General features: G+C 30.9%; 3 protein-coding genes across 3 annotated transcripts; 2 read left to right on the forward strand and 1 right to left on the reverse strand.

Moving 5' to 3' along the window:
- Positions 1–4,523, forward strand: LOC114407159 (enolase-like). The gene is made up of 17 exons (XM_028370156.1): positions 1–161; positions 387–450; positions 786–850; positions 947–994; positions 1,120–1,206; positions 1,287–1,367; positions 1,767–1,868; positions 1,968–2,048; positions 2,345–2,419; positions 2,513–2,575; positions 2,673–2,750; positions 3,174–3,368; positions 3,474–3,524; positions 3,625–3,713; positions 3,838–3,889; positions 3,976–4,032; positions 4,118–4,523. Exons 1-17 carry the CDS (start codon positions 96–98, stop codon positions 4,196–4,198), a joined length of 1,335 nt encoding a protein of 444 aa, XP_028225957.1. The 5' UTR covers positions 1–95; the 3' UTR covers positions 4,199–4,523.
- A 2,401-nt stretch (positions 4,524–6,924) lies between these two features.
- LOC114407160 (splicing factor U2af small subunit B-like) lies at positions 6,925–9,561 on the forward strand. Its single transcript, XM_028370157.1, has 4 exons — positions 6,925–7,325; positions 7,426–7,507; positions 8,659–8,785; positions 8,882–9,561. The coding sequence occupies exons 1-4, from the start codon at positions 6,990–6,992 to the stop codon at positions 9,279–9,281; spliced, it is 945 nt and encodes a 314-aa protein (XP_028225958.1). The 5' UTR covers positions 6,925–6,989; the 3' UTR covers positions 9,282–9,561.
- Positions 9,562–10,380: 819 nt separating this feature from the next.
- On the reverse strand, positions 10,381–15,319 carry LOC114407161 (histone deacetylase HDT1-like). The gene is made up of 10 exons (XM_028370159.1): positions 15,199–15,319; positions 14,267–14,337; positions 13,945–14,162; positions 13,791–13,813; positions 13,674–13,709; positions 13,468–13,598; positions 12,425–12,523; positions 12,259–12,349; positions 10,857–10,980; positions 10,381–10,747 (listed from the first exon to the last, which is right to left on the reverse strand). The coding sequence occupies exons 1-10, from the start codon at positions 15,209–15,211 to the stop codon at positions 10,687–10,689; spliced, it is 867 nt and encodes a 288-aa protein (XP_028225960.1). The 5' UTR covers positions 15,212–15,319; the 3' UTR covers positions 10,381–10,686.
- Positions 15,320–23,378: the final 8,059 nt, after the last annotated feature.

The raw sequence follows: 23,378 nt of genomic DNA on the forward strand, positions 1-23,378 counted from the left end.
TAAATAACCCCACACACTTGTCCGGCCTCCTAAGACTCGCTACATCTTCTTTCCAAATCCCAACTACTACTCACACTCACTGCAGATCTCAATCCATGGCTACCATCGTTAGCATCAAGGCCCGCCAGATCTTTGACAGTCGTGGCAATCCAACCGTCGAGGTTCGTTTCTTCCACTTCCTCTCCCATTTCCATACTTCTGCACTTTATTTTTCACTTTCCACATCACTTTTCTGTTATTATTACTCGGTATTTTTATTTACTCTTTTTTTTATAGCTTTTATTCCACACAGATTTTATTTTCATGTCTGAATTTGAATCTGATGAGGTAGAGTGTTTGTTTACAATTAGAAACTTATCTGATGTGATGGATGATTGCTATAATAGGTGGATTTGACATGCTCCGATGGTACTTTTGCTAGAGCTGCTGTTCCAAGTGGTGCATCCACTGGTATACTCACTCACTCATTTCTCTCAACTCCGATTTTGCCACTGCGTTTTGTAGATTTCGAAATTGCTTTCGTGCGTGTAAATTGTCATTTCTGAAAATACAAGCGTTCTTTTTAGTAGTGTTTTTATTTTTTATGATCCAATCCATTGTTCGTTTGGCACAACGCACGTAGGATTAGTTTGGACGTTGGATGTATATGTTTTCTTAAATAATTTGGATAAGGTTTCTCAGATAGCTTATATATTCTTAAAATTTTCCATGAAATTTAGATAGTTTTCACGTATAGTGCCCCCTTGCTCGACTTTAATTGTATTTATATTTTATTTAATTTAAAGGGATTTATGAGGCCCTTGAATTGAGAGATGGAGGATCTGACTACCTTGGAAAGGGTGTATCAAAGGTAAGTCTCGTCTTATTATACTAAATAATATGGAAGGTCGTCATGTTAGATTGATCTAATCGTTTATTTTTACATGGTCTTTTGTTGCACAAGCAGGCTGTTGACAATGTGAACACCATTATTGCCCCTGCTTTGGTTGGCAAGGTTGGTTCAATTTATTCTACAGTAATGTTGTTAACTAAAGAATTTTTTACTGGCTCAAGTTAGGACTCGCTAAAGGTTATTTGGCTCGATCTAACTTTTATGTTGCTTTTTGTGACGATGAGCAGGACCCAACTCAGCAGACTGCTATTGACAACTTAATGGTTCAACAACTTGATGGAACTGTTAACGAATGGGGTTGGTGCAAGCAAAAGGTGCTTAGCAGATTATGTTTGGAAATTTGCATTTTGAATGTGATTCATATTATTCTAATGCAAACTTTTTGTTGTTTTAGCTTGGAGCAAATGCCATATTGGCAGTGTCTCTTGCAGTCTGCAAAGCTGGTGCTGCTGTCCTGAAAGTTCCTCTTTACAAGGTATTTATCCATGAGCTGTGGTACTTGATTATCTCAAATGAAACTTGTTCATTGAATCCATTCTGTGTAATTGAAGCTGTCCTGAAACTTGATATAAATATGTGATGTCTACAAAAAAATGAAAATATCTGCTGCTGCTTCGATGGCTTGCTTATAATCTAAATTCTATGAAATTCCGTATTCAAGATCAACATGATATAGGTGTTATCATACTGTCATATCGCTTACAATTATTCTCTTACCACGGGTTATTAGATCTGATGGTGCAAGTTTTGCTAGTTCTTACAGATGCCCCCCCCCCAAACAAACAAACACACCATAATTTTGCATTTTTTATTGAGGTTTTCTGTTGTTTTCTATATCTGACTTCACTATGGCCATTTCATTCTTTTGGTGCAGCATATTGCAAATATTGCGGGTAACAAAAAGTTGGTTTTGCCTGTTCCTGCTTTCAATGTCATTAATGGTGGATCACATGCTGGAAACAAACTTGCTATGCAGGCATGCATTCAAAGACCTTTCTTCTGTGTGTGGGTGTGAGAGAGAGAGAGAAAGAGCAAGATGAGTTTCAGATATTTATGAAATGCTATGTATATGCAGGAGTTTATGGTTCTTCCCGTGGGAGCTTCCTCTTTCAAGGAAGCCATGAAGATGGGTGTAGAAGTATATCACAATTTGAAGGTCAGTTTCTATGTTACATTCATTTACATCTTCCCAAATGTATTTTTTAAATCTTGCCAAACTAGGATAACACCAATGGATGGTTGGACACGGACACCATTTTGGTTGCTAAGCTTTGGTTTCCCCCCCATTATTGGGTGCTTTTACTTCAAAGTTAGCTTATAAAGTTATCACAGCCTGTTAGGCCTGGTGTTTATCTGTGAATGCTGCCATTCATTGATGGTTGTCAACTTGATTGTAGAGCTGTATGACTGTGATACAGTCATTAATGATGGGTTTTGCTAATTTTATTTCAGTCTGTGATTAAGAAGAAATATGGTCAAGATGCAGTAAATGTTGGTGACGAAGGTGGCTTTGCCCCTAACATCCAGGTCAATATTTTAATTCATTTCTTTTTATGCATGGAACTCCGGTACCTGCTCATCTTTTTGGCCTGTAACTGATAATCTCTATTGAGTGTTCAGGAAAACAAGGAAGGTTTGGAATTGCTGAAAACTGCCATTGCCAAAGCTGGTTACACAGGCAAAGTTAGTATTTTCCCTCGTCAAAATTCCGTTTATGGTGTTTTGGCATTTTCAGGTGTCTTCATTTATATGACTTTGACAATTGTTATTATGTTCTTAGGTTGTCATTGGAATGGATGTTGCAGCTTCTGAATTCTACAAGGAAGATAAAACATACGATTTGAACTTCAAGGAAGATGTGAGCTCTTTATTATTTGGCCTATTACTGCTACTGTTAGTCTAATTGGAAAGTGATAATAACCAGGCAAATGAGAATAATCCCCAATTAAAGAAACATGCGTAGCTAAGAGGCTCTCACACTCATGAGAAACAACATTAAAGGAAAACAGTCTAAACTCTAAATAATTGTGAAGGGAAGAAGTAGAAATAGAAGCAGACTGCACAGGGCTTCCAATCTCTACTCTTCCTTCTCTTCATATTTATCCTCACTTACCCCAATGGAATTTATCTTCTCACTCATTTGCAGCTGATCATTATTTTGAATATTCATTATACATAAATGGATTACTGTATGAAGAGATCTTGTATTAAGTAATACTGATACAATTTTTACATATAGATTAGATTATTTATGTCTTGACCTTTTCTGTTTGACCCGCAGAACAATGATGGCTCACAGAAGATCTCTGGAGATGCTTTGAAAGATCTATACAAGTCATTTGTGACAGAGTATCCAATTGTTTCAATTGAGGATCCTTTTGACCAGGATGACTGGGAGCACTATGCTAAGCTTACTGCTGAGGTTGGAACCAATGTACAAATTGTTGGTGATGATCTCTTGGTTACCAACCCCAAGGTTTGCATATTGATCAAACAAAACTTCCCCCTCCCTCAAAAAATGTTTTATTCTGTTGGAAAGCCCAGAAGGATTGTCCTTTGACTTTTTGCATTGTGTCCACAGAGGGTTCAGAAGGCAATTGATTCAAAAGCATGCAATGCTCTTCTCCTTAAGGTACTCTTATTCGACTCATAAAAATCTTTTAGCAAAAAGTTGTTGGAGCTATGTAGATGTGTATATACACCATAACTTGACACTAATTTTAATTGAACAGGTCAACCAAATTGGTTCTGTGACTGAGAGTATTGAAGCTGTCAGGATGTCCAAAAAAGCTGGATGGGGTGTCATGGCGAGTCACAGAAGGTTTGGAACTGTCTCTAAATGCAGATGGCAATAGTGAAATATACAAATACAAATCCTACAACTGTAAGATCTTTAACAAGCCAACTATATTCTATATACTTACATTCATATATTTCTGTTGCAGTGGAGAGACTGAGGATACCTTCATTGCTGACCTTTCTGTTGGTTTGGCAACGGTATTGCCTTGTTTCATTCAACTTTTGTGTTATTACCACTCCAACGATCAAGTCCAACATATTAATGTTTCCTTCTTCTTGAACAGGGTCAAATTAAGACTGGAGCTCCATGCAGGTCAGAGCGTCTTGCTAAATATAACCAGGTTAGTGTTGTTCATTCATTACACTAGTTTCAGTTTTCATTAAGCCTCTTTTCTTAATGTTTTGACTTTTGAGTGCTCTTGGCAGCTCTTGAGAATTGAGGAGGAGCTTGGTGCGGAAGCAGTGTATGCTGGAGCTAACTTCCGTACCCCTGTTGAGCCCTACTAAAGTTTTCAAGTGGAAAAAACCTGGAGATCCCCACGAGTTTGAGCAATGAGATTTGGATGCGCGGTTTTAGTTGTGATCAATAAGTCGATAGTTAGAACAATAGTCTTGGTATAAGGACCTTGCCAATAATTTTTTAGTTCTGATTCACAGAGCTAAGACAGTTCCGTCTTAGACTTTAAAAGTTTTGATATTTAGCTTTAATACTTGAAGTTTACTTCCAATTTTATGGGGTATCCCCAAAACATTTCATACTCTTTGCTATGTTAACTTTTTTCCCCTTGATCCGTGATATTCCCAATACTACGATTTTAAGACTTGCGACCAATTTTATTTGTCTCAAAAGTTATTTATATTGTCTTTCTAAATGAAAGATGAACACTGCCCGGATAAAGTAGCAGCAATTTCTTTGGATGACAATGTTTATATTTTAAGCCAATTGTCTGTTTCATTTAAATAATATCTTTTAAAAATCTAAATAAATTTTAAAGATGAAAATATCTTCTAAATCTAAATAATAATTTGAAATTAAAAATTTAAATTGTTTTTGAACAATCTTTTCCTCGGTTAAATTTTCAATTTTTATTTTCAACTCCTTGCTTCTTCTGGAATGCCACAATTATCTTCCACTAATTGATATAATTTCCATAATTTATTTCATGAGTATTGAATGATAACAACTTGTCGTTAGCTATTCTCATTGGAACATGTTGCTAGACTTCCACGTTGTTAAGAAGAATTTTGACATAAAGATCTGCATGGATTCACCATTACTTTCCTCAAGCTTCTTCAATATCCTTTTTCTCTAATCACCAGGTCGCAGGATCGATAAACTCCGTTGGGGAAAAACACAAATTTTTGTTTACATTGATGAGAAAACTATCGTGCTGGAATTGAGCACATGATGCGTGGACCGAATTGGTTATCATCCCATTTTTGGTTGGCTTTGTAATGAGTTAATTATTCTAAATCCGTGCCAAACCGAAGGTTGTTGACACACTTGCAGTGTCAAATTCTTATAGGTCTGAAATAAAACCCTTGGATGGTATAGCATAGTAAATTAGTAGTGCATCACTTTTCAATGGTTTCTCAGATTCTGCTTCCAAATCTTTGTGGTCCATTGAAGTGTGCTCTGGGGGTTACTTGGAAAGTGATGCCCGTATAATGATGCGGTCTTGAACATTGGATAGTTGACAACTTTAACAATTAACACTGGAAAGTTTTCACTGAATATTCCATTCACGTTGACCATTACCAGGCCTAATAAAATTGCTCGCTCCAGCCCAGTTGAAACCCATTATGTTGCGTAGTTGGGCTTCAAGAAACTTAGGCCTATTCGCAGTGCATTTCTAGGAAGGTTAAAACTTCCTGCACTTCCAATATCAGTAGTGAAAGTGCAGAGAGCAATAACAATCCTTCTAGGAACTACTCTCTAACCATCAATGGGCACCCTGAAGGAGCAGGCATGGGAGTTACAAGGGGCAAGTGAATGTCCCATCAGCCTCTCACTTCTCATTGCCATAAAGATAATAAATCTCCTCTTTCTGCTAGACTATTCACACGGTAGTTATAGTGTAGCACACAATGACACAACAGTCTATCAGACTTGTTTGTTTCAGTTCACCACAAACAATAATATCTTTTGATTTGATCAAATGAAAAATCATGATAAAAAAATTAATCTCTAATAATTAATGATATTGTATTGGTTTAAGTGGTAAAGAGATAAAAAATAATGTAATTTCCAAATATAAGATAAAAAATAACGACAAAATGTTAAAGACACAAGAAATCATTTTTTTTATATAAAAAATACTATAACATTAAACACATCTTTTTATTGATTATGATGAAAGACAATATTATAAAATTTATAATATTTAAACATCATACCTGATCTATTGAGTTATTCTTTCTTGCACATTTTTAAACTCTCACTAATTTTCTTAAAATTAAATAAATGTAAGTATTTCACTTTTTTGAATTCGAATGATTTTCCTCTTAGAATTGAGACATCATTCTTTTCTTTTAATTTTTTTTGTTTATGTTACATATATTCTATATTAAAAATAATTTTATTTGAAAACATATCCGTTTATCTAGAATTCAAACTACTCACCCAAAAAATGTTGCAACAAAGCACCGACACATTAGCACAATTGAACCTTTTGTCTAAATAATGTCGATTCTCTATTCTGTGGAAGCTTGTACAGTGCTTAGTACAAATATATATTAAAAATAAAAGACCATACAAATATATTAAAAATTATAATAATATAAAAATTTATAAAGTGTAAACCTAACATATGCATATGCACAAATTATTACATTAGTTATAACAAAAGCTATTCATATCATCAGATCAAACTAAAGGAAAAAAAAAATACATAAATATTTTTCAAAATTTCAAACATTTTCCATCAAAAATATGTTTCATAATTAAGAAAAAATTATATATAAAATCAAATTAACCAAATAATATCAAAATTGAATCAATTGTTTTTTTAAATAAAAAACGAATCAAATCCCCTTCGAGATCACGTAGCACGTAAATCATCTGATAAAAATCATTTTAACTTAACTACAAACTTTGAATTTTAACTTTTAAAGATAAATCACATCAAAAACTCAAAAACAAATTAGTTAATTATTAATTAATTATTCGATTAAATAAATAAAAAAAGATCTAGGACGAGGAGTTTACTAGTGGTGAGTGTATAAAAGGATAAACATAGCGGAATGCAAGAGGAAAGGAAAGGGGAACCCAAACCGAAACCCTAACCCTAACGGAGAGATGGCGGAGCACTTGGCATCGATATTCGGGACGGAGAAGGACAGGGTGAACTGTCCGTTCTACTTCAAGATCGGCGCGTGCAGGCACGGCGACCGGTGCTCCCGGCTTCACACCAAGCCGACAATTAGCCCAACATTGGTTCTGTCGAACATGTACCAGAGGCCCGACATGAACATGAACATCATCACCAACCCCGATCAGCCACAACCCCAATCCCTTGACCCCGACAAGGTGCAGGATCACTTCGACGACTTCTACGAAGATCTCTTCGAGGAGCTCAGCAAGTACGGCCCCATTCAGAGCTTGAATATTTGTGACAACCTCGCCGATCACATGGTCTCTCTCTCTCTCCACCCTTCCTTCACGCAATTTTTAATTTTTTTTAAATTGAATTGTTTTAATTGTATATTTTGTTTCGTTCGTTGTTTCTGCGCAGGTTGGGAATGTGTATGTTCAGTTTAGGGAGGAAGATCATGCTGCCAACGCCCTCATGAATCTCACTGGGAGGTTTTATTCAGGTCCTTCGATTTGCCCTTTCACTCCTTCGTTTAGGTTTTTTTAACTATTTCGTTTTTGATTCCTTGACTTGACTGTGTTCTCATTATTTATGCTTTTGGTTCTTTTTATGTTTGTTTGTGTCGTGTGAGTTTTTTTTACAACTGTAACATTATTTACGGGAGGGAGCTATGTGTAATTACTGATCAAGATTCCACATTGACTAGTGATATGGCCAAAATTTGGGGTTTTGTTAGGCCCAAACTCAAATTTTAAGATGGTTTTAAAGCTTATACTAGTGATTGTTGTTGTTGGGCATATTGGGCTAGTCTTAGTCTGGCTGTTGTTGACCTTCAGTCGTTTTAAAGCTTAACAATATGAAGCCGTTTTTTGATGTTTTTTTAGTTTTAGTTTTCTTGTGTAAGCAATGTTAAAGTTCATATGGGTTTTCAGGTCAATAGATTGGAGATAACCCTAATGGTTTAGCATTAGGTCTTTATCATTACCTTATCATAACCATGTTTCTTGGACCTTCTTTTAGTTGTGTTGGAGCCTTGAGCTTTATATGATATGATGAAAAATGCATTTTGACCAGATTCCATGTGCTGGATTTAGCTCCTATAAAGTGAAAAAGTTCACTTTAGGAAATTAAGTGTACTCACAATATCAGCCTTTAACTTTCTAATTAATCGGTATTATTACACTTTTTCCTCTAAAGTACACTCCCCTCACTTTAAGTGGAACCAAATCGTGTTGTGCTTTGTCAGATGGTAGCTCTTCTGTTATTCAGTCTACCTTTCCAATATTCTAGTCCTGTCTTTACTTGTTTTGTTTAATGAGGATAAAGATTAGGGTTTCGTGGTCCTTTATATTTAGGTACCCATGGCCATGTGCATACACACAAGCACATTGTCTATGGTTGATAAAAGTATTTTTTGAGGGAATCTCTACCATAAGAAAAAAATGAGTTGTTCAATGAATTATTTTTGTGATGCTTTGTCATACTATGTGATTTCACAAAGCTGTTGTGGATTTTGTGATGACTGCAGCAGGACATAATCATATGTAGAAAATTAATTCTTTATATAACATGTTTCTTTTGAAATTTCTGTCGACCCCATTCCCAAATAGGAGCTTTATTTTGATGAAATGTATAACTTCATGATCCATCTAGGTCGTCCCATCATTGTTGACTTCTCTCCCGTTACGGATTTTCGAGAAGCTACTTGTAGGCAGTATGAGGAAAATGTATGCAATAGAGGTGGCTATTGCAACTTCATGCACCTAAAGAAGATCAGCAGGTTGATTTCTCTGTATAGTTCTCATGCTTTTTAAGATCTTGCACTTGCATTTTAATTTGGCCGTTCTTGGCTTAAAACCTGCTCTTTTAATTTCAGGGATTTGAGAAGGAAATTATTTGGAAGAAATAGGCGATGGAATGGCCGCAGTGGAAGCAGAAGCAGGAGCCCTCCAAGGAATCGTAACCATGGGGAGAATTCACATTCTGGTCGTGGTTCTGGTAGAAGAGATTTTGACAGGTCCCATGGCCCCCATGGTAGGAGGCCTAGAAGCCGTAGTCCTCGGTATAGAGGAAAACGAAGTAGAAGTCCAGTGGGCAGAGATAGGAGTCCTCCGATCAGAGAAAGTAGTGCAGAAAGGAGAGCTAAAATAGAGCAATGGAACAGGGAGAAGGAACAAGGGGACACTGGTAACATGAACAATTCGAAAAGCAGTGATGATTATCAAGAACAGAGTGTTGCACAAAATGGTAGTGAATCTGGTAACCATCAGATATAGCAACAACAACGTAATGATTTGGCCCAAAATCTGCTAGTAAGTGTGGCAAGTAATCTGATTTGTGTTGTTTGCACCTGCATTTAGATGGATTCAGTTGCCATTGTTATTATTCTATTTGGAATTGTCAATTTAGTGATAGAACTTTGTAATATCCACAGCAACAACATTTTAATTTTCTGCTTCAATTGTAATGTCCTGCAAGGTAGGAAGGAAAATGGAAAATGAAGCGATACATTTGATAAAGTTCAGCTATGAATGTTTCATATTTTGTTATCGAGCATTTATTGGATGTTTCCAATGCTGATGGGTATTTAGATTTAGATGGAAAACAGGTGAAATGATGTTTGAATTTCGAGTATGTGAATAGCTTAAGGTTTTAAATATACCAATTTCTTTTTTATTTTATAAAAAACAAATTCTCCTTGTGCCTGGTCAGATCTAACTATCTGGGGCCTGGATTCATTGTGACGAGCTACTTATAAGTCGAAATTTAATCAAATTAAAATAATCTTTTTAATTTCACTTTTATCCAATGTTTTTTATTTATGATTTTGTAACTTTTAATTAATTTTGCTTCTTATCGACCCAGAGAAAAATCTCAGGAGCTGTGTAAAATCATCAACTCGAGCTCCATCATGTACTATTTACATCATCAACTGCTTTCCCGTCTCCAAAACAATTTAGTGAAGTGGAAAAAAAGAAAATAGCACACGGTTAATTTTTATAATACTATTGATGAACTACCTTATATACAAAAGTAAAAAATAAATTCTTCTCTTATTATATTATAAATAAGTAAATCTAGATGCTCCTCCCAAATAATAATTTTCTTTGTTGAATAATTCTGTTTCTAAAAACATTGTGTTTACCTTATCTCGATATTTTTTTAATAGAATATTAGGAATATTTATAGAAAAAAATGTAAGATATAAATTACTCTTATTTTACACATGTATTTTTCATTATACCTTTTTACTTAATTAGTCAAATTTCTCAAAAACATAAAACATGGCACTATTTAAAGCTTTAATATTTTCCAATTGTTAATAAAAGTCATTAAACAAAAATTGGTTGAAGATTGGAAATATACAAACAAAAGTGATAAAAAAAGCTCCCAATTAGTTGATGGTTTAGCAACGTTAAATCCCAGTTGACTTAGTCAGGAATACTTATTTCATGAGTTGCAGGGAGTATTTACGCATTTCATCACAAAGAGATTCGGTTGAAAGAAGGCCGACATGGGATCAAGGTCAAAGCGCAGTTACCACAAACTCAAGTTGATCCAATCAAAGTTGAAAATCACTAAGCCCAGCTTTCCTACATCAACTAAACTGTTTTTTCACACAATCATCCAACACCAGAAACATCAACACTCACTGTCACTGCTCGGGCAAAAAGCAAGCCTTCACTTAGTGCTGTGCTTGGCCTTGTTATGAGAACTTAAGGCATCTTCTGTCTTAAATGACCTGCAAGCCAATATAAAAATTATTGTGAATTGATGTGCCTGATTACTAAGAAAAAGGAAAATAAGGAAAAGGAGGAGACAAATCAATATAAAAAGACATCTCCAATCACCTGTTGCAAGGCTTGCAGCTGTAATCTCCACCTGACTTCGGAGTCTGCTGCTTGTTATTAGCAGTTGCTTTACCAGTCTGCTTAGAAGGGTGAGGAGTTGCAACATGGACAACATTCTTGCTATCTGTACAGATCATTAATTCTCATCAATATAGTTTCAGTTTATTGTGGTCACAACATGCATGCACAGACAAGTAAAACAATCAAACACGGTTAAACTAGCAATAAGGATCAAATTCTGGACCACTTCTTCAGAGGCTCTTATACCACAGCTTTAACTAACTATTCTAAAAGCTTACACTATTTATGGGTCTTACTAACAAGTGCCCTAAGGACACTAGTTCAGAAACTAAAAGGAAAAAAACATTTAGTGTGAAAATCATAGGAGAACACAAAAAAAATCATGGGCAACACAATTTTTCGCTTCCCAATAAAAACATTTTTACTTTAAGCTCCTTAACTAGTGTTATAAGGACACTGATTAGCATTTGCCATAATTTATATACATCTCCCACATGAACATCAAAAGGTTCATTCTGATTGTGACCCTTCAATATTTCCTTTGCTCCAATTCCTCTTTACCAAGTGGAACTCTTATTTCATGATAGCTCGGAACTTTAGGTGTGGACAATAGTTTCCAGTAACTTCAACCATCACCTTGAAAATTTATATTGCAAATATTTCTAATTAAATAGTTACTTCTGACATATAAGAAATAAATCTGTGACTTCAATTTCCTGGCATGAGCAGAAGGAGCATCATTAGATGGCACAACTCTTATTCTAATTTAAATATTAATAATATTTTGCACTTTTTCCTTTTCATCATCTTCCTGCAACTCAAGGACGTATGCATCCTTTTTCAGCCTTGTTCTTCTCAAAAGCTTCCTTAAACAACTTATTTAGGGGGGACTCTACTACAATAATTTGCATCTCCCCCCATTACAATTTGGTGTCTATTTTGGCCAGGTAATGCCATTAACAGTAACTTATCCACAGAAATCACCAGTCACACTTACCAAATATGACTAAAACACATTTGACCATAAGCTATATGAAATCACAAAAAACTCCTTGAACAAATAAGTGCGACACAACATAAAAAAAGGGTAAAGTGACGGGGGCTTCCCCTGTGAATAGAATAGTGACTGTTCCAAGAAAATGAGAAGTGATGAGTAAATCATCATGGGAGCACCAAGCAACAAGCCATGACAACTTGATAACAGCACGAAAAACCTCACATCTAAATTACAATATTCACATCTTAAAGTATCCAATTTAGCACACCCAAAATGAGTATAAGACAAATAAAGCTTGGGGTGAAGAATATAATAGATAATTTACAAAAATAAATGTCACACAAGAAAGAGTTTGGAAGAAAAAAAAAAATATGACCAACTAACCAGTCTTCTGAGGAGTAACAAATTTTGTCTTCTTCACAGGAACAGGCGTTTTCTTAGAAGAGTCAATACCCCTCTTATTGCTTGCTTCAATCTATATGAGAAAAAAAGGGGAAGGTTAAATTCAAATTGAACCACAAAAATGAAACACCTTATAGTCCCTCCTTACCTTCTTGGGTGTCTCCTCATCAGATTCATCGTCCCCCTCCTCCTCATCATCGCTATCATCATCACCTTCACTACTTTCTATGTCACCATTCGCTGTGAGCTAAACAATACATTATTACAGAAAATAATAATCAATAATAAATTAAACAAACTTAAATATCAATCATTTGAGGGCGAGCCATGACACAGCAGTAAAGTTATGCCTTGGTGATCAGTTGACCATGGGTTCAAATCCGGAAACAACCTCTTTGCATATGCAAAGGTAGGGTTGCGTACAATGACCCCTCACCCATGCCTTCACATAGAGAGGAGCCTCCAGGCACTAAGGTACGTTAGTTTAAATATCAATTATTTAAAATCTCCTTCAATCAAAAGTTCACTAATAAGAATAACAAGCTCACACCAGATTAAGTAATATCAATAAGAAACACAATGCCCCTGATATGATTACTTAGTTAATAAACATGTAGAGCAGAAAGTATATTCCAAAATGTTACTTGGACCACACAGTTGACAACTCTTATCATGATTGGCCAGCAGAATGAGTAAATGATTATGAGGACAGATTGGACAACCAATATCAAAACTAAACTATAATAATCATTAATAAATCCTATATTCACAAACTGATATTGAATAACATAAAGATATTCACAATTAACACAAGAAAATCAAAATAGATGAGTAAACATACATGTGAAAACAAATTCTCTTTTCTAAGTCAGAATGCACACGTAAAAACACTTCATCTATGTTAAAAATTATGTTTATCACCGTAGAAATCATCAAAGGAATGCTTTAGTGCCCAACAATCTACTATCTCTCATATATCTACCAATGTCAGTGCCATGCATTTAGTTACAAACTACACTTATTATTCTGCCTTTTTCTGGCCAATCAATAGTATTTTGGACTCAAATTCTTCAAAGCATTTCATTTCACTAACAGCAGCTTTAAAAAATTATATGCCATCAAACAAATCATGCAAGAGTCAAGATCATCAACAGTCCATCATAAAAGCCGCTTTCGAGATTATATAAATACCTGATCTTCACTTGAATCATCATCAGATTCAGATTCGGATGAATCTTCATCTTCACCATTTGCTATCTTCTTCTGTTTAGCTTCATTTGCATCAGGTTTGATGCCATTCTTCACCTCAATCTCAGGTTTACCTATTTAAATGTTAACAATATACACTAGATAAACTGTATTATGGCATTATAGCTACAAAAGATGGACATGTTTACCATTGGCAGCACTAACTGGAATATCTTCATCAAAATCTGAAACAAAGATGATAACAGGTGCAAATAAGTTGTATAATAATAGTAACAATAGTAATCAAATCAAGAAGAGAATCTCACCATCAGAATCTTCATCATTATCAGTAATGATAAAAGAAGAATGAAGTTAAGGACACTTAATATGCATATGTGAGAGAATATTATAGAATGTGTTAGTGACTGTCAAGAGAAAATGTGTTCTTATATCAATGTAAAACAGTATTAAAAAGGATATGACTCTGACTGAGATTGAGCTTTAAATCCGGTAAAGAAGACACTTCCATGTTTCCAGTTATGGGATAGCTCAAATTCCTTCTCAAATACCAAATCATAAGATATCTGAGGAAAAGCTTCAGAAGAAAGCGTTCCAAGTACAAGCTTTTGGTTACCAAACTTGACATACAGGGCTACTGGTAGACCTTCTTTATCCTTAGTGACATCCCCCAGGCATGCCTGTCACAAGATGATTTAATCATTTAAACAAAACCATTATCAATTCCAAGTAAGCAGAGTGCCTCGGTTTTTAATTGTCATCATATAAAGATATAAAGATATACATTTGAAAGGTGGATAATCTTGTCATCTCCCGGATCAACCTTGAGAGATTCTCCACTTTTCACCTCAACACCTAAAAAGGATTATAAATAGACATACAATGTTAATTTAATAATGCTAGTTAGATTATCAACTTTTCTGTCCTCGTGAATATAACAACAAATACAATTTCTTCTGCAAATTTGGTATCATAAAATGCGTTTCTATCACAAACTGATGATTACTTACCCAAGATATCTTTAACCAGGATGAATAAACCCAAATAGGGAAACAAATCTAATTACTTTTGCAACTGTTAATAGTGTGACACGACCATCTTTAAAATCTGAACATTAAATTTTAATACAAAGTAACATACTAAATTTTCTTTAAATAGAAAAATTGGGGTCAAATACTTCAAAGACTCGCTAAAAAAATTGGTAGAACGATGAAGTTCTTCACAAACTCTCGACACATAACTTACGAAGTGAACAAACAAACAATTACTACATAGTGGCACCGGTGGCATATAACAAGCATGATGGTTGATGATGGTAATTGGTAAGAGTTGAGTAATGAGTGACTAAAACTATAGAACCAATGATCGCATTTGCACCAATACTATCCAGAAAGCAAAATTTACAAAACCTAAGGACGATTACCATACATAATAAAATACACATGTTAATTAAAAAAAATCTATGCACGAAGATGCATGATTAATTATCTAATAAACATAGCAAAAGCACGAGTTCAGCACATTCTAACAAAATTAAAGAAATGCTCCCTCTCCGGAAAATGAAAAAAAAAATGAACGATGAGTACTGTGCTAGATTAGCACAATTTTTACAGTTAAGAAATGGAAGACGGAAAATTCAGAATAAGAAAATACGAAACATAGGAGACAGGATGAAGCTAACGAAATGAAGTGAGGGCTGAAAAGAAATGGCGTTACCCCAAAACTCCATGGACGCAGAGAGAGAGAGAGATGGCTGAGAGAAGAAAAATTTCCAGAAAAACCGAACAGTTCTGAGTATTTGATCGAATGAATTTGTATAGGGATCCGCTCCGTATATACTGGTATTATTATTTTTTGAATTTGAACAAATTATTTATTTTTTATGTTTTTTTACACATTTTATAATTTCAAAACTTCAAAAATATTTTGTTACTTATATTTTGTTTGTGTTTGGCCTAATATATATACATAGGCATCTACCTACTTAAAAAATTAACTCTTCTAGAGTTATTTTGATAGTTGACTTATATATATTTGTTATCAATCAAATTTGGTCAAAATTAAATAATAAGGTAAAAATAATTAAATTATTTATATTTTAAGATATTTTAAAATATTTATATTATTTTTATTTTAATTTATATGAAAAAAGTAATAAATAATTATAAATTAATATGAAATTTTATATATATAGTTTCCATGAAATAAATTTTTAATCTAACGATGAATTTTAAAAATATTATTCAATTAAAAATTATAAAATAATATAATAATTGTCAAAATTATATCGATATAATTTAATCTCTCTTAATATATAAATATATATGTATATATATACACTTCAAAGCTACTTTAAAATTAAAGTGCGATTAAAATTTCTTTTTTATTATTACTATTAGTTTACATTTTGAATAAATGATTATTTTTATATATTTTTACATTTTATCATTTTTTAACTTGCAAAAATATTTTGTTACTTATATTTTTTTTAATGCTTGGCCTATTTCATATATGTTCTACTTCAAAGCTATTTAAAAAAAAAAAAAACTTATCCTACCCATTGTCGTAATTTTTTGAAAGTACTCATAGAGTTAAAGTAGAATTGTCATTCCTAACTTATATTAAAATTTTCTTTCAAAAAAATTATATTTTAATTAGACAAAACAGCATGTCAAGAATGTGCCTGGCGTTTTTCAGTTTCAGCTTGCATTCGACATTGATCTCTAGCCATATTTCTTCTATCCTGGCAACCTTTCTTATCCTTCGATTCTGAATATTCACTTGCCCAAAACTTACAACATTGTAGGATGTAAAATTCTCAGGATGATGTATTGTATTTTTATGAAATGAGTAGGTAAAATCAACAACTCGATCAGTCTTAATTTTAACATGTGAGATTATTAAAACTATTATCATAAATAGTGACAATTAATCGAGGGGTGTCTTTGTCTCTTTGTTCTCTCTCATTATTGTCTTAAATTTTTTATTTTTTATTTTTATCTTCATAATTTTAATTTTTTTATTTAAATACAAAATTTTAAAAATAAAAGAATTTTAATTAAAATATTTAAAAATTTTAAAATTTTTAATTTCTTCGTCCAAACACACTCTTACAACTTACATTTTTTTTTTTCATAGTGTGTCTCATGTTAATGCAACAAAAGCACTTAATGTCTTTCCTTAATCCTTCTTTTTTATTTGTTAAGATCTTCAAAACTCTAGAAATTTCTATGTTGCTTTTTCTCTCGTGACTCCACAACCAAAGCTTTATTATAAGCCAACCAATGAGTTAGCCAAACCATGAATGTCCCTCCCTCCTGCTTCCTTCGTCCAAAAGCACCAGACTGAAAGTTAACTTCCCATTAGGAGCAGAGTAACTCAAAGATACTACCAATGTTTCCTATAGTTATTTGGTAATGAGCAGCTTGTCATCTTATACAATCTCTATAGTATTCAGTTGATCATTTGAAACATTATGAAAACTACTCATATGTTTACTCATCGAGTTACTCATCAAAAATGCCATGTTCTATGCAATGCCATGTTCTATGCATTTTTTAAACTCAAACAGGTCCCTCAATTTCTTCCATAAGTTGTGGGCATTAGTCTTGACCAGATACATGATGAAAAAATGTAGTTAATCCATTGCCTGCCGTATTTGCTGGTTTAGTATCATTACTTCTTTTTTTATGAGTAAGAATCAAAAACAATATTAAAAATTTATAATAATTTACACATTTTATTCCATCAATTGAGTTTTGACTCTTTCATTTAGTATTTTATTCTCAATGTAATCATACAGTCTTTGTAAAATAGCAAAGTCTTTCGTTTGGAATTTTCAAATTGAGTAATTTGATACAAACTAAATCTCATTTTCTTCTCGTGCAATTAAACAGCAGGCTTTGCCAATTTTTCAGGCAATGATCAATCATTTAACGCAACTAATAATTAGAAAAAAAATTCAATAAATACCAAATTTTTAACATTGAAAAACCTTGATGAAAAGGAAAACACAGGACCCTAATACAATAAAGTTAAAGATGCTCCTGAAGGTACATAAGAGGCACTTACTCTCCCAGATAGATATATATATATATATATATATATATATGCTATTCCAAACGTACTTATTCTTTTATTTCCATGTATGTCAAAAACTGCATAACTTAACATTTGTGAAATTGATTTTTCTGTTGTTTTTTTCTTAATTTTTATCTTAACTGTGTATTTAATTTATGTTCATATTTAATTTTATGATTCAATTTAAAATTTTATGATTTTGAAACAACAGAGAGAATGCAGGTCTCCTGACACTAGTCTCTCAAAAGCCAATGCACACTTTTGTCTTTAATATGTTAGGTTTCTGTTACTTTTGTTGCCCTCAAATGCATGGAGTATCATGGAGAACATGATGGCCCACCACCATCACGTGTTTGTTCTGACTGGGCAGAGAGAGGATTGTTTTGTGTATGTTATTTTCTTATTTTCTGAATAAGAAAACAGTATTATTATTGAGGTTGTTATGATAACCCACAATTTCTGATCGTGTTCCCACTTGTCATTATTATATGGATGATGTGGCACAATGGCACTCAAGTATTCTGTGTCTATTCATTCTATTATAAAAGAAGTTTGAATTCATCTTACCTTTCATAACTTTCGATTAACTTTGGCATTATGGTCTCAAACATTAATTCTGAACTGCAATTTTCAAGTAAGTTTGAGAGAGCAGATTTTCGACAACAACAATTTCCAACATGCTGAATGTCCCTCGGCCTGTGATATTTACTTTTCAATGTTACCATTAAGGTTGAGCCTGTATGGGGGAAAAGGTTCCTTGCACCCCTTAATTTCAAATAGACAAAATAAAGTTTGGGTCGATAAACCTCCAGTTATTGTTAAAAAAACATTATATTTGTCTTTGATTTTTATTAATGAAAAAATATTGGTTAGATTAATTATAATTTATTCAATTAGTATTATAAATAATGAAAATTGACGAATAATATATATCAACTTCCAGTATTTATAATAATATTATACAAGAAATTAAATATATAAATTGAAATTACTACATTGATAAAACTCAAAATGTTATATATTGATATTCTTGTCCTATGTAAGTTTTTCAATATTTGATGTACCTTGGGTATATATAAATGTCATTCACATCTATGTATGTCCTGTAAGAGGCACACATTTTTTTTCTGTTCCTTGTAATAATCAGACTCTAATTCACATTTATGTAATGTGTTGTAACAGTCACGTCATACTTTTCTTACCGTAGCAAGGCATTTCCCCAAATTGCCCCACATGTTCCTTATAATAATCAGACTCTAATTCACATTTATGTAATGTTCATATAATGTATCTTATTATCCATCATTAATGAATTTTGAACGTCTAAATCAGCAGGCCAATTTTGAACATTTTCCTACACTTCCAACATTTTTTTCTGTTCCTTATAATAATCATATTCTAATTCACATTTATGTAATGTCATGGAGCTGGCACACTTTTTTTTTTCTTTAATGATTTGGAACTTGTGTCTTCTTTGTGGCAGAATGCCATTTCTTTGTGGCACGCTGAATGTCATTTTCTCTCTCTTCTTAACCTCATCATTTGGGGGAAATAACAAAATTCTTCCGTGGCCTCCATTATGCACTTCAAACACTAAATTTTTATCCGTTCACATCATTCATAAATAGTACTCTTCAACTTACCAATGTTATCAAAATAACATTATTAGAAGTCATAGTTAGATATCAATGAACTCCTAGCATATACTTATGAGTATGATTTGTTTGATAATGATTTGTTTGATAATAAATTTCCATGATGTAAAAAATTATTATTTAAATTTTTTTAAGTAGATGTTCTTCTACTTGATTTTTTAATGTCCATAAAATCATTAATAAAACATAAGTGTTACATGTAAAATATGAATCAAAATACTACTATTATAATTATGAGGTCAAAGATAGAGAATCATACGCTCAGAGTTTCATTTTCTCAATTAACTCAGTATTTTAGTATTTTATATTCTTGCTCCTCTCATAACAATAGTGATTGTCACAATTAACCTACAAGAGTGAGTTGTTCAAATTTATTATTTTATATTCTGTCTCCTCTCATAACATGGTGATTTATTAATAAAAGAAATAGCATAGTGAAATTTAGTGATCACTTTGAATGGAGGCTACTTGTACCAATATTATGATCAAAGAAAAATACATTAAAAAATATTTTTTTAACATAGTTCAATACTTTTATTAGGACATTAATTCCCTTTGTTAGTAATTTTTTTTCCTAACTTTAATTTTAAAAAATATATCAAATTAATATTCACTAAAATTTAAATGTACGCACACGCACGTGTGTACACACACATATAATTTAAAATTATTAATTTTTATGATATAGTAACATGTGTCATGCAGAACATAAATATTTATTTTATATAATAAAAAAATTATTATATTATAATTAAAATTCTTATCAAACAAAAATATTTTGAACATATAATTTTATTTTAATATTATGATAAGTTATTTATGTTGCATAAAATTAATTTTAAATATTAATAGTTTCTTTAAAAAATATTTGAATTAAACTTAAAAACAAAGATTAAAAAGATAGATTGTGTAATAAATATTATTAATTATTACTTTTTGTTAATATTTTCTCTTTGAAACTATCTTTTTCATTGTGCAATGATATATTGAAAGAGAAAAAATTAACAAAAAATAATTCAAAAATATTTTTGCTAAAGAATTTTTTAAAAATAATCTTATTAAACAGTAATTCCTAAAAATATTATTTATTTAATATAGTTATTCTATTTTATATCTAATAAAGAAATAATTTTACTAAATTATTATAAAAAATTAAATATAAATACAATAATAAAATTTATTATCTAATAATTTAAAAATATTTTAAATAATCAATAACTTAAAAAAGACTAAGGCAGTTACTTAGTGTTGTGCTAACCACAACCCTGGATACAAGAGTGAGAACTTTTCACAATTTATATTCTATCTCTCACATTTTATTTTATTGTTATAATAAATTACAAATATATTATTATCTTTAGATTTAAGTTTAAATTAGGAAGGGTCAAATTCAAGTTTAATTTGATCAAATTACATTATATTTATATACTATTGTATTTAAAATTAAATGTTATTCTCATATATATATATATATATATAATATTATTTACCTTTTATATTTACAAAAATAAGATAAAAATTATATTTAAAAAGAATTAAATTTGTTATTTCTAAACCATCGGAGACTTCTTAGAAATTTAATATAAATATCAACAATACATAATTTCTAACCAGAAAATGTATTTAATATTTACCTAAAACAATATTAGCCTCAGAATTACTCTTTTCGTCTCTTATTTGTACTATCCTTCTAAAATTATTCTTCTATTCTCTCTATCAACTTATTTGTTATTTATTTCTGATTAATGTATGGAGAAATAATAATTAAATAAATGTATGTAGAAAAATTATCAATGCATTTAATTTTTTTTTAAAATATTATAAAAAAACAAATAATTTTTAAAAAAATTTATAATTAAGAATATGAAAATATCATTTTTCTATCATATTTATTTTTAGTCTCTTAGACCTTGATTTCATAAAAAAAAAAACAATAGTTTTATGACACAAAATTAATGTACCGGCCAGAAGTGAAAAATCAACAAGCAAACAAACAATAACATATTTTTTTCACGCTTAGAAAAACCCTCCACTACATGAATAACAGATGTAGTGAAAGAGAATCAAATAGTGAGAAATTCATAATGAATATTGAATCTGACAAAGTGTAATAAAAGAAAACCAATTAACAAAACACAATCTAGTAGAAGAGAAAACTAAATAATAAGACAGAAATTAATAATAAATATTGAGTCCGACATAGTGTAGTGAAAGAAAACTAAATAATAAGAGAGAAATTCATAACGAATATTGAATTTTCACACACCTTACATGCGGAAAAAACTTTTTCAGGTTAGTAAGGTCTACTTTATTGTGTAAGAACACTTTAATAGTTTTATTAGCCTTAGCTAGTTAACTTGTCTTTTGAGTTCTAATCATCTTTTAGATTGTAAAATATGAACTAATATAAATCAAAGAGAATCAAATAATGAGAGATTCATAATGAATACTGAATCTGACAAAGTGTAGTAGAATCTGACAAAGTGTAGTAAAAAAGAACCAATTAACAAGAGAGAAATTCATAATGAATACTGGGCCTGACATAATCTAGTGAAAGAGAAAACTAAATAACAAAAGAAAAATTTATAATAAATATTGAGTATAACATAGTATAGTGAAAGAAAACTAAATAACAAGAGAGAAATTCATAATAAATATTGAGTTTGACATAGTATAGTGAAAGAAAACTAAATAACAAAAAAGAAATTCATAACCAATATTGAATATGATCCTATCGCGAAAGAAAATCAAATAAAAAGAGAGAAATTTATAACACTATTGTCTCACCAGTCTGGTATTCTTGTTTGACCAGCCACACACATTACATACTGAAAAAACTTTTTCCGCTGTTAGTAAGGTCTACTTTATTGTCTCAAGAACACTTTAATACTTTTATTAGACTTAGCTAGTTAGCTTATCCTTTGAGTTCTAACCACCTTTTGATTTTAAAATGTTAAACTAATAAAAATCAAAACCAAATACTTATTTTTTCCATGATTTTAAATAAAGGTTGATTCTCGTTGCTAGCTCATTAACTCTTCTTAAAAAAATTTTAAAAAAACTAAATTATTTTTTTATACTTTTGTAACTATTTATAAAACAAATAAAAAAATCATTTATTGCTTATTTACATGTATAAAAAAATCATTTATTGCTTATTTACGTGTATAAAAAAATCATTTATTACTTATTTACGTATGAAAGAGTTTACTTTTCTTTAAATAAGTATTGTAAACTTGTATAAATATAAAATAAGAATTGAAAAAATACATTATTAAATAATAAAAAACAGATTTGTAATAACACAAAATAGGGATTTTAAGATAAAAATTTAAAAAATTGTGAAAAGTATTACTAATATTTTTTATCTTGATTTTCTAGTATATAACTAATGTAATTTTTTTATCCTCGAAAACTAATTTATTTTTTTAATAAAAAATAGTTATTAATCCTTCATTACTTTTTTTAAATATATTTTTTTATCATAAATTATTAAAATGAAAGGATAAAATATGTTTGAAGTCCCTATAAAATTTAAAAATTATTAATTTTGTTTTCATAATTTTTTATATTAATTTGATATATTCAAAAATAAAACATATTTTTACTGATCTTTAATAATTCTATTAAATAGTAATTTGGCATGATTAACAAATTACACGTATAATCTAATTATAAATGAATTAAACAAATTGTACAAGCTGAAATCTTCTAAAATAAATTAAATAATTTCTAATGGCTAATTTTTTTTGAAAAATTATAATTTTTTATTTCATCACACTTTTTGATGAGATTATAAAAAAGGTAAAACAACAGTGAGTTTTTGAGTTTTTGTATCTTTCCATTGTTTTGAAAAAATAATTAAGTTTATTAACTATGTCAAAAAATCGTTTAATTTATAATAACTAAATTAATATGTAAAATTTTATGAGAATAAAATTAACATTTTTTTAATTTTTAGGGACCTCAAACATATTTTACTCAAAATTAAAACATAAAATAATATTTTTAAAAATCACGTTACTTTTTAATTAATCATGTGACTTTTATTAATCTTTGGTTTTAATTATTTATGTATAAATATGTATATTCAAATTTACTTTTCTAACTTTTATGTAAAAAAATACTTTTTTTATTAAACTCTCTCTCACGTGTACGTGT

Source organism: Glycine soja, chromosome 3 (genome assembly GCF_004193775.1).
Source record: "Glycine soja cultivar W05 chromosome 3, ASM419377v2, whole genome shotgun sequence".
Taxonomy (NCBI): Eukaryota; Viridiplantae; Streptophyta; class Magnoliopsida; order Fabales; family Fabaceae; genus Glycine; species Glycine soja.

What these genes read in the sequence shown, in the direction of transcription:
- LOC114407159 (XM_028370156.1), top strand. Translation starts at nt 96, where the DNA reads ATGGCTACCATCGTTAGCATCAAGGCCCGCCAGATCTTTGACAGTCGT. An exon ending in AAGTATATCACAATTTGAAG is followed by an intron (nt 2,049 to 2,344) that starts GTCAGTTTCTAT and finishes ATTTTATTTCAG; the next exon opens with TCTGTGATTAAGAAGAAATA. An exon ending in GTCATGGCGAGTCACAGAAG is followed by an intron (nt 3,714 to 3,837) that starts GTTTGGAACTGT and finishes TTTCTGTTGCAG; the next exon opens with TGGAGAGACTGAGGATACCT.
- LOC114407160 (XM_028370157.1), top strand. Translation starts at nt 6,990, where the DNA reads ATGGCGGAGCACTTGGCATCGATATTCGGGACGGAGAAGGACAGGGTG. An exon ending in CACTGGGAGGTTTTATTCAG is followed by an intron (nt 7,508 to 8,658) that starts GTCCTTCGATTT and finishes TGATCCATCTAG; the next exon opens with GTCGTCCCATCATTGTTGAC. An exon ending in CACCTAAAGAAGATCAGCAG is followed by an intron (nt 8,786 to 8,881) that starts GTTGATTTCTCT and finishes TTTTAATTTCAG; the next exon opens with GGATTTGAGAAGGAAATTAT.
- LOC114407161 (XM_028370159.1), bottom strand. An exon ending in GCTCAATCTCAGTCAGAGTC is followed by an intron (nt 13,814 to 13,944) that starts ATATCCTTTTTA and finishes TTTTATCATTAC; the next exon opens with TGATAATGATGAAGATTCTG. An exon ending in ATGAGGAGACACCCAAGAAG is followed by an intron (nt 12,350 to 12,424) that starts GTAAGGAGGGAC and finishes TTTCTCATATAG; the next exon opens with ATTGAAGCAAGCAATAAGAG.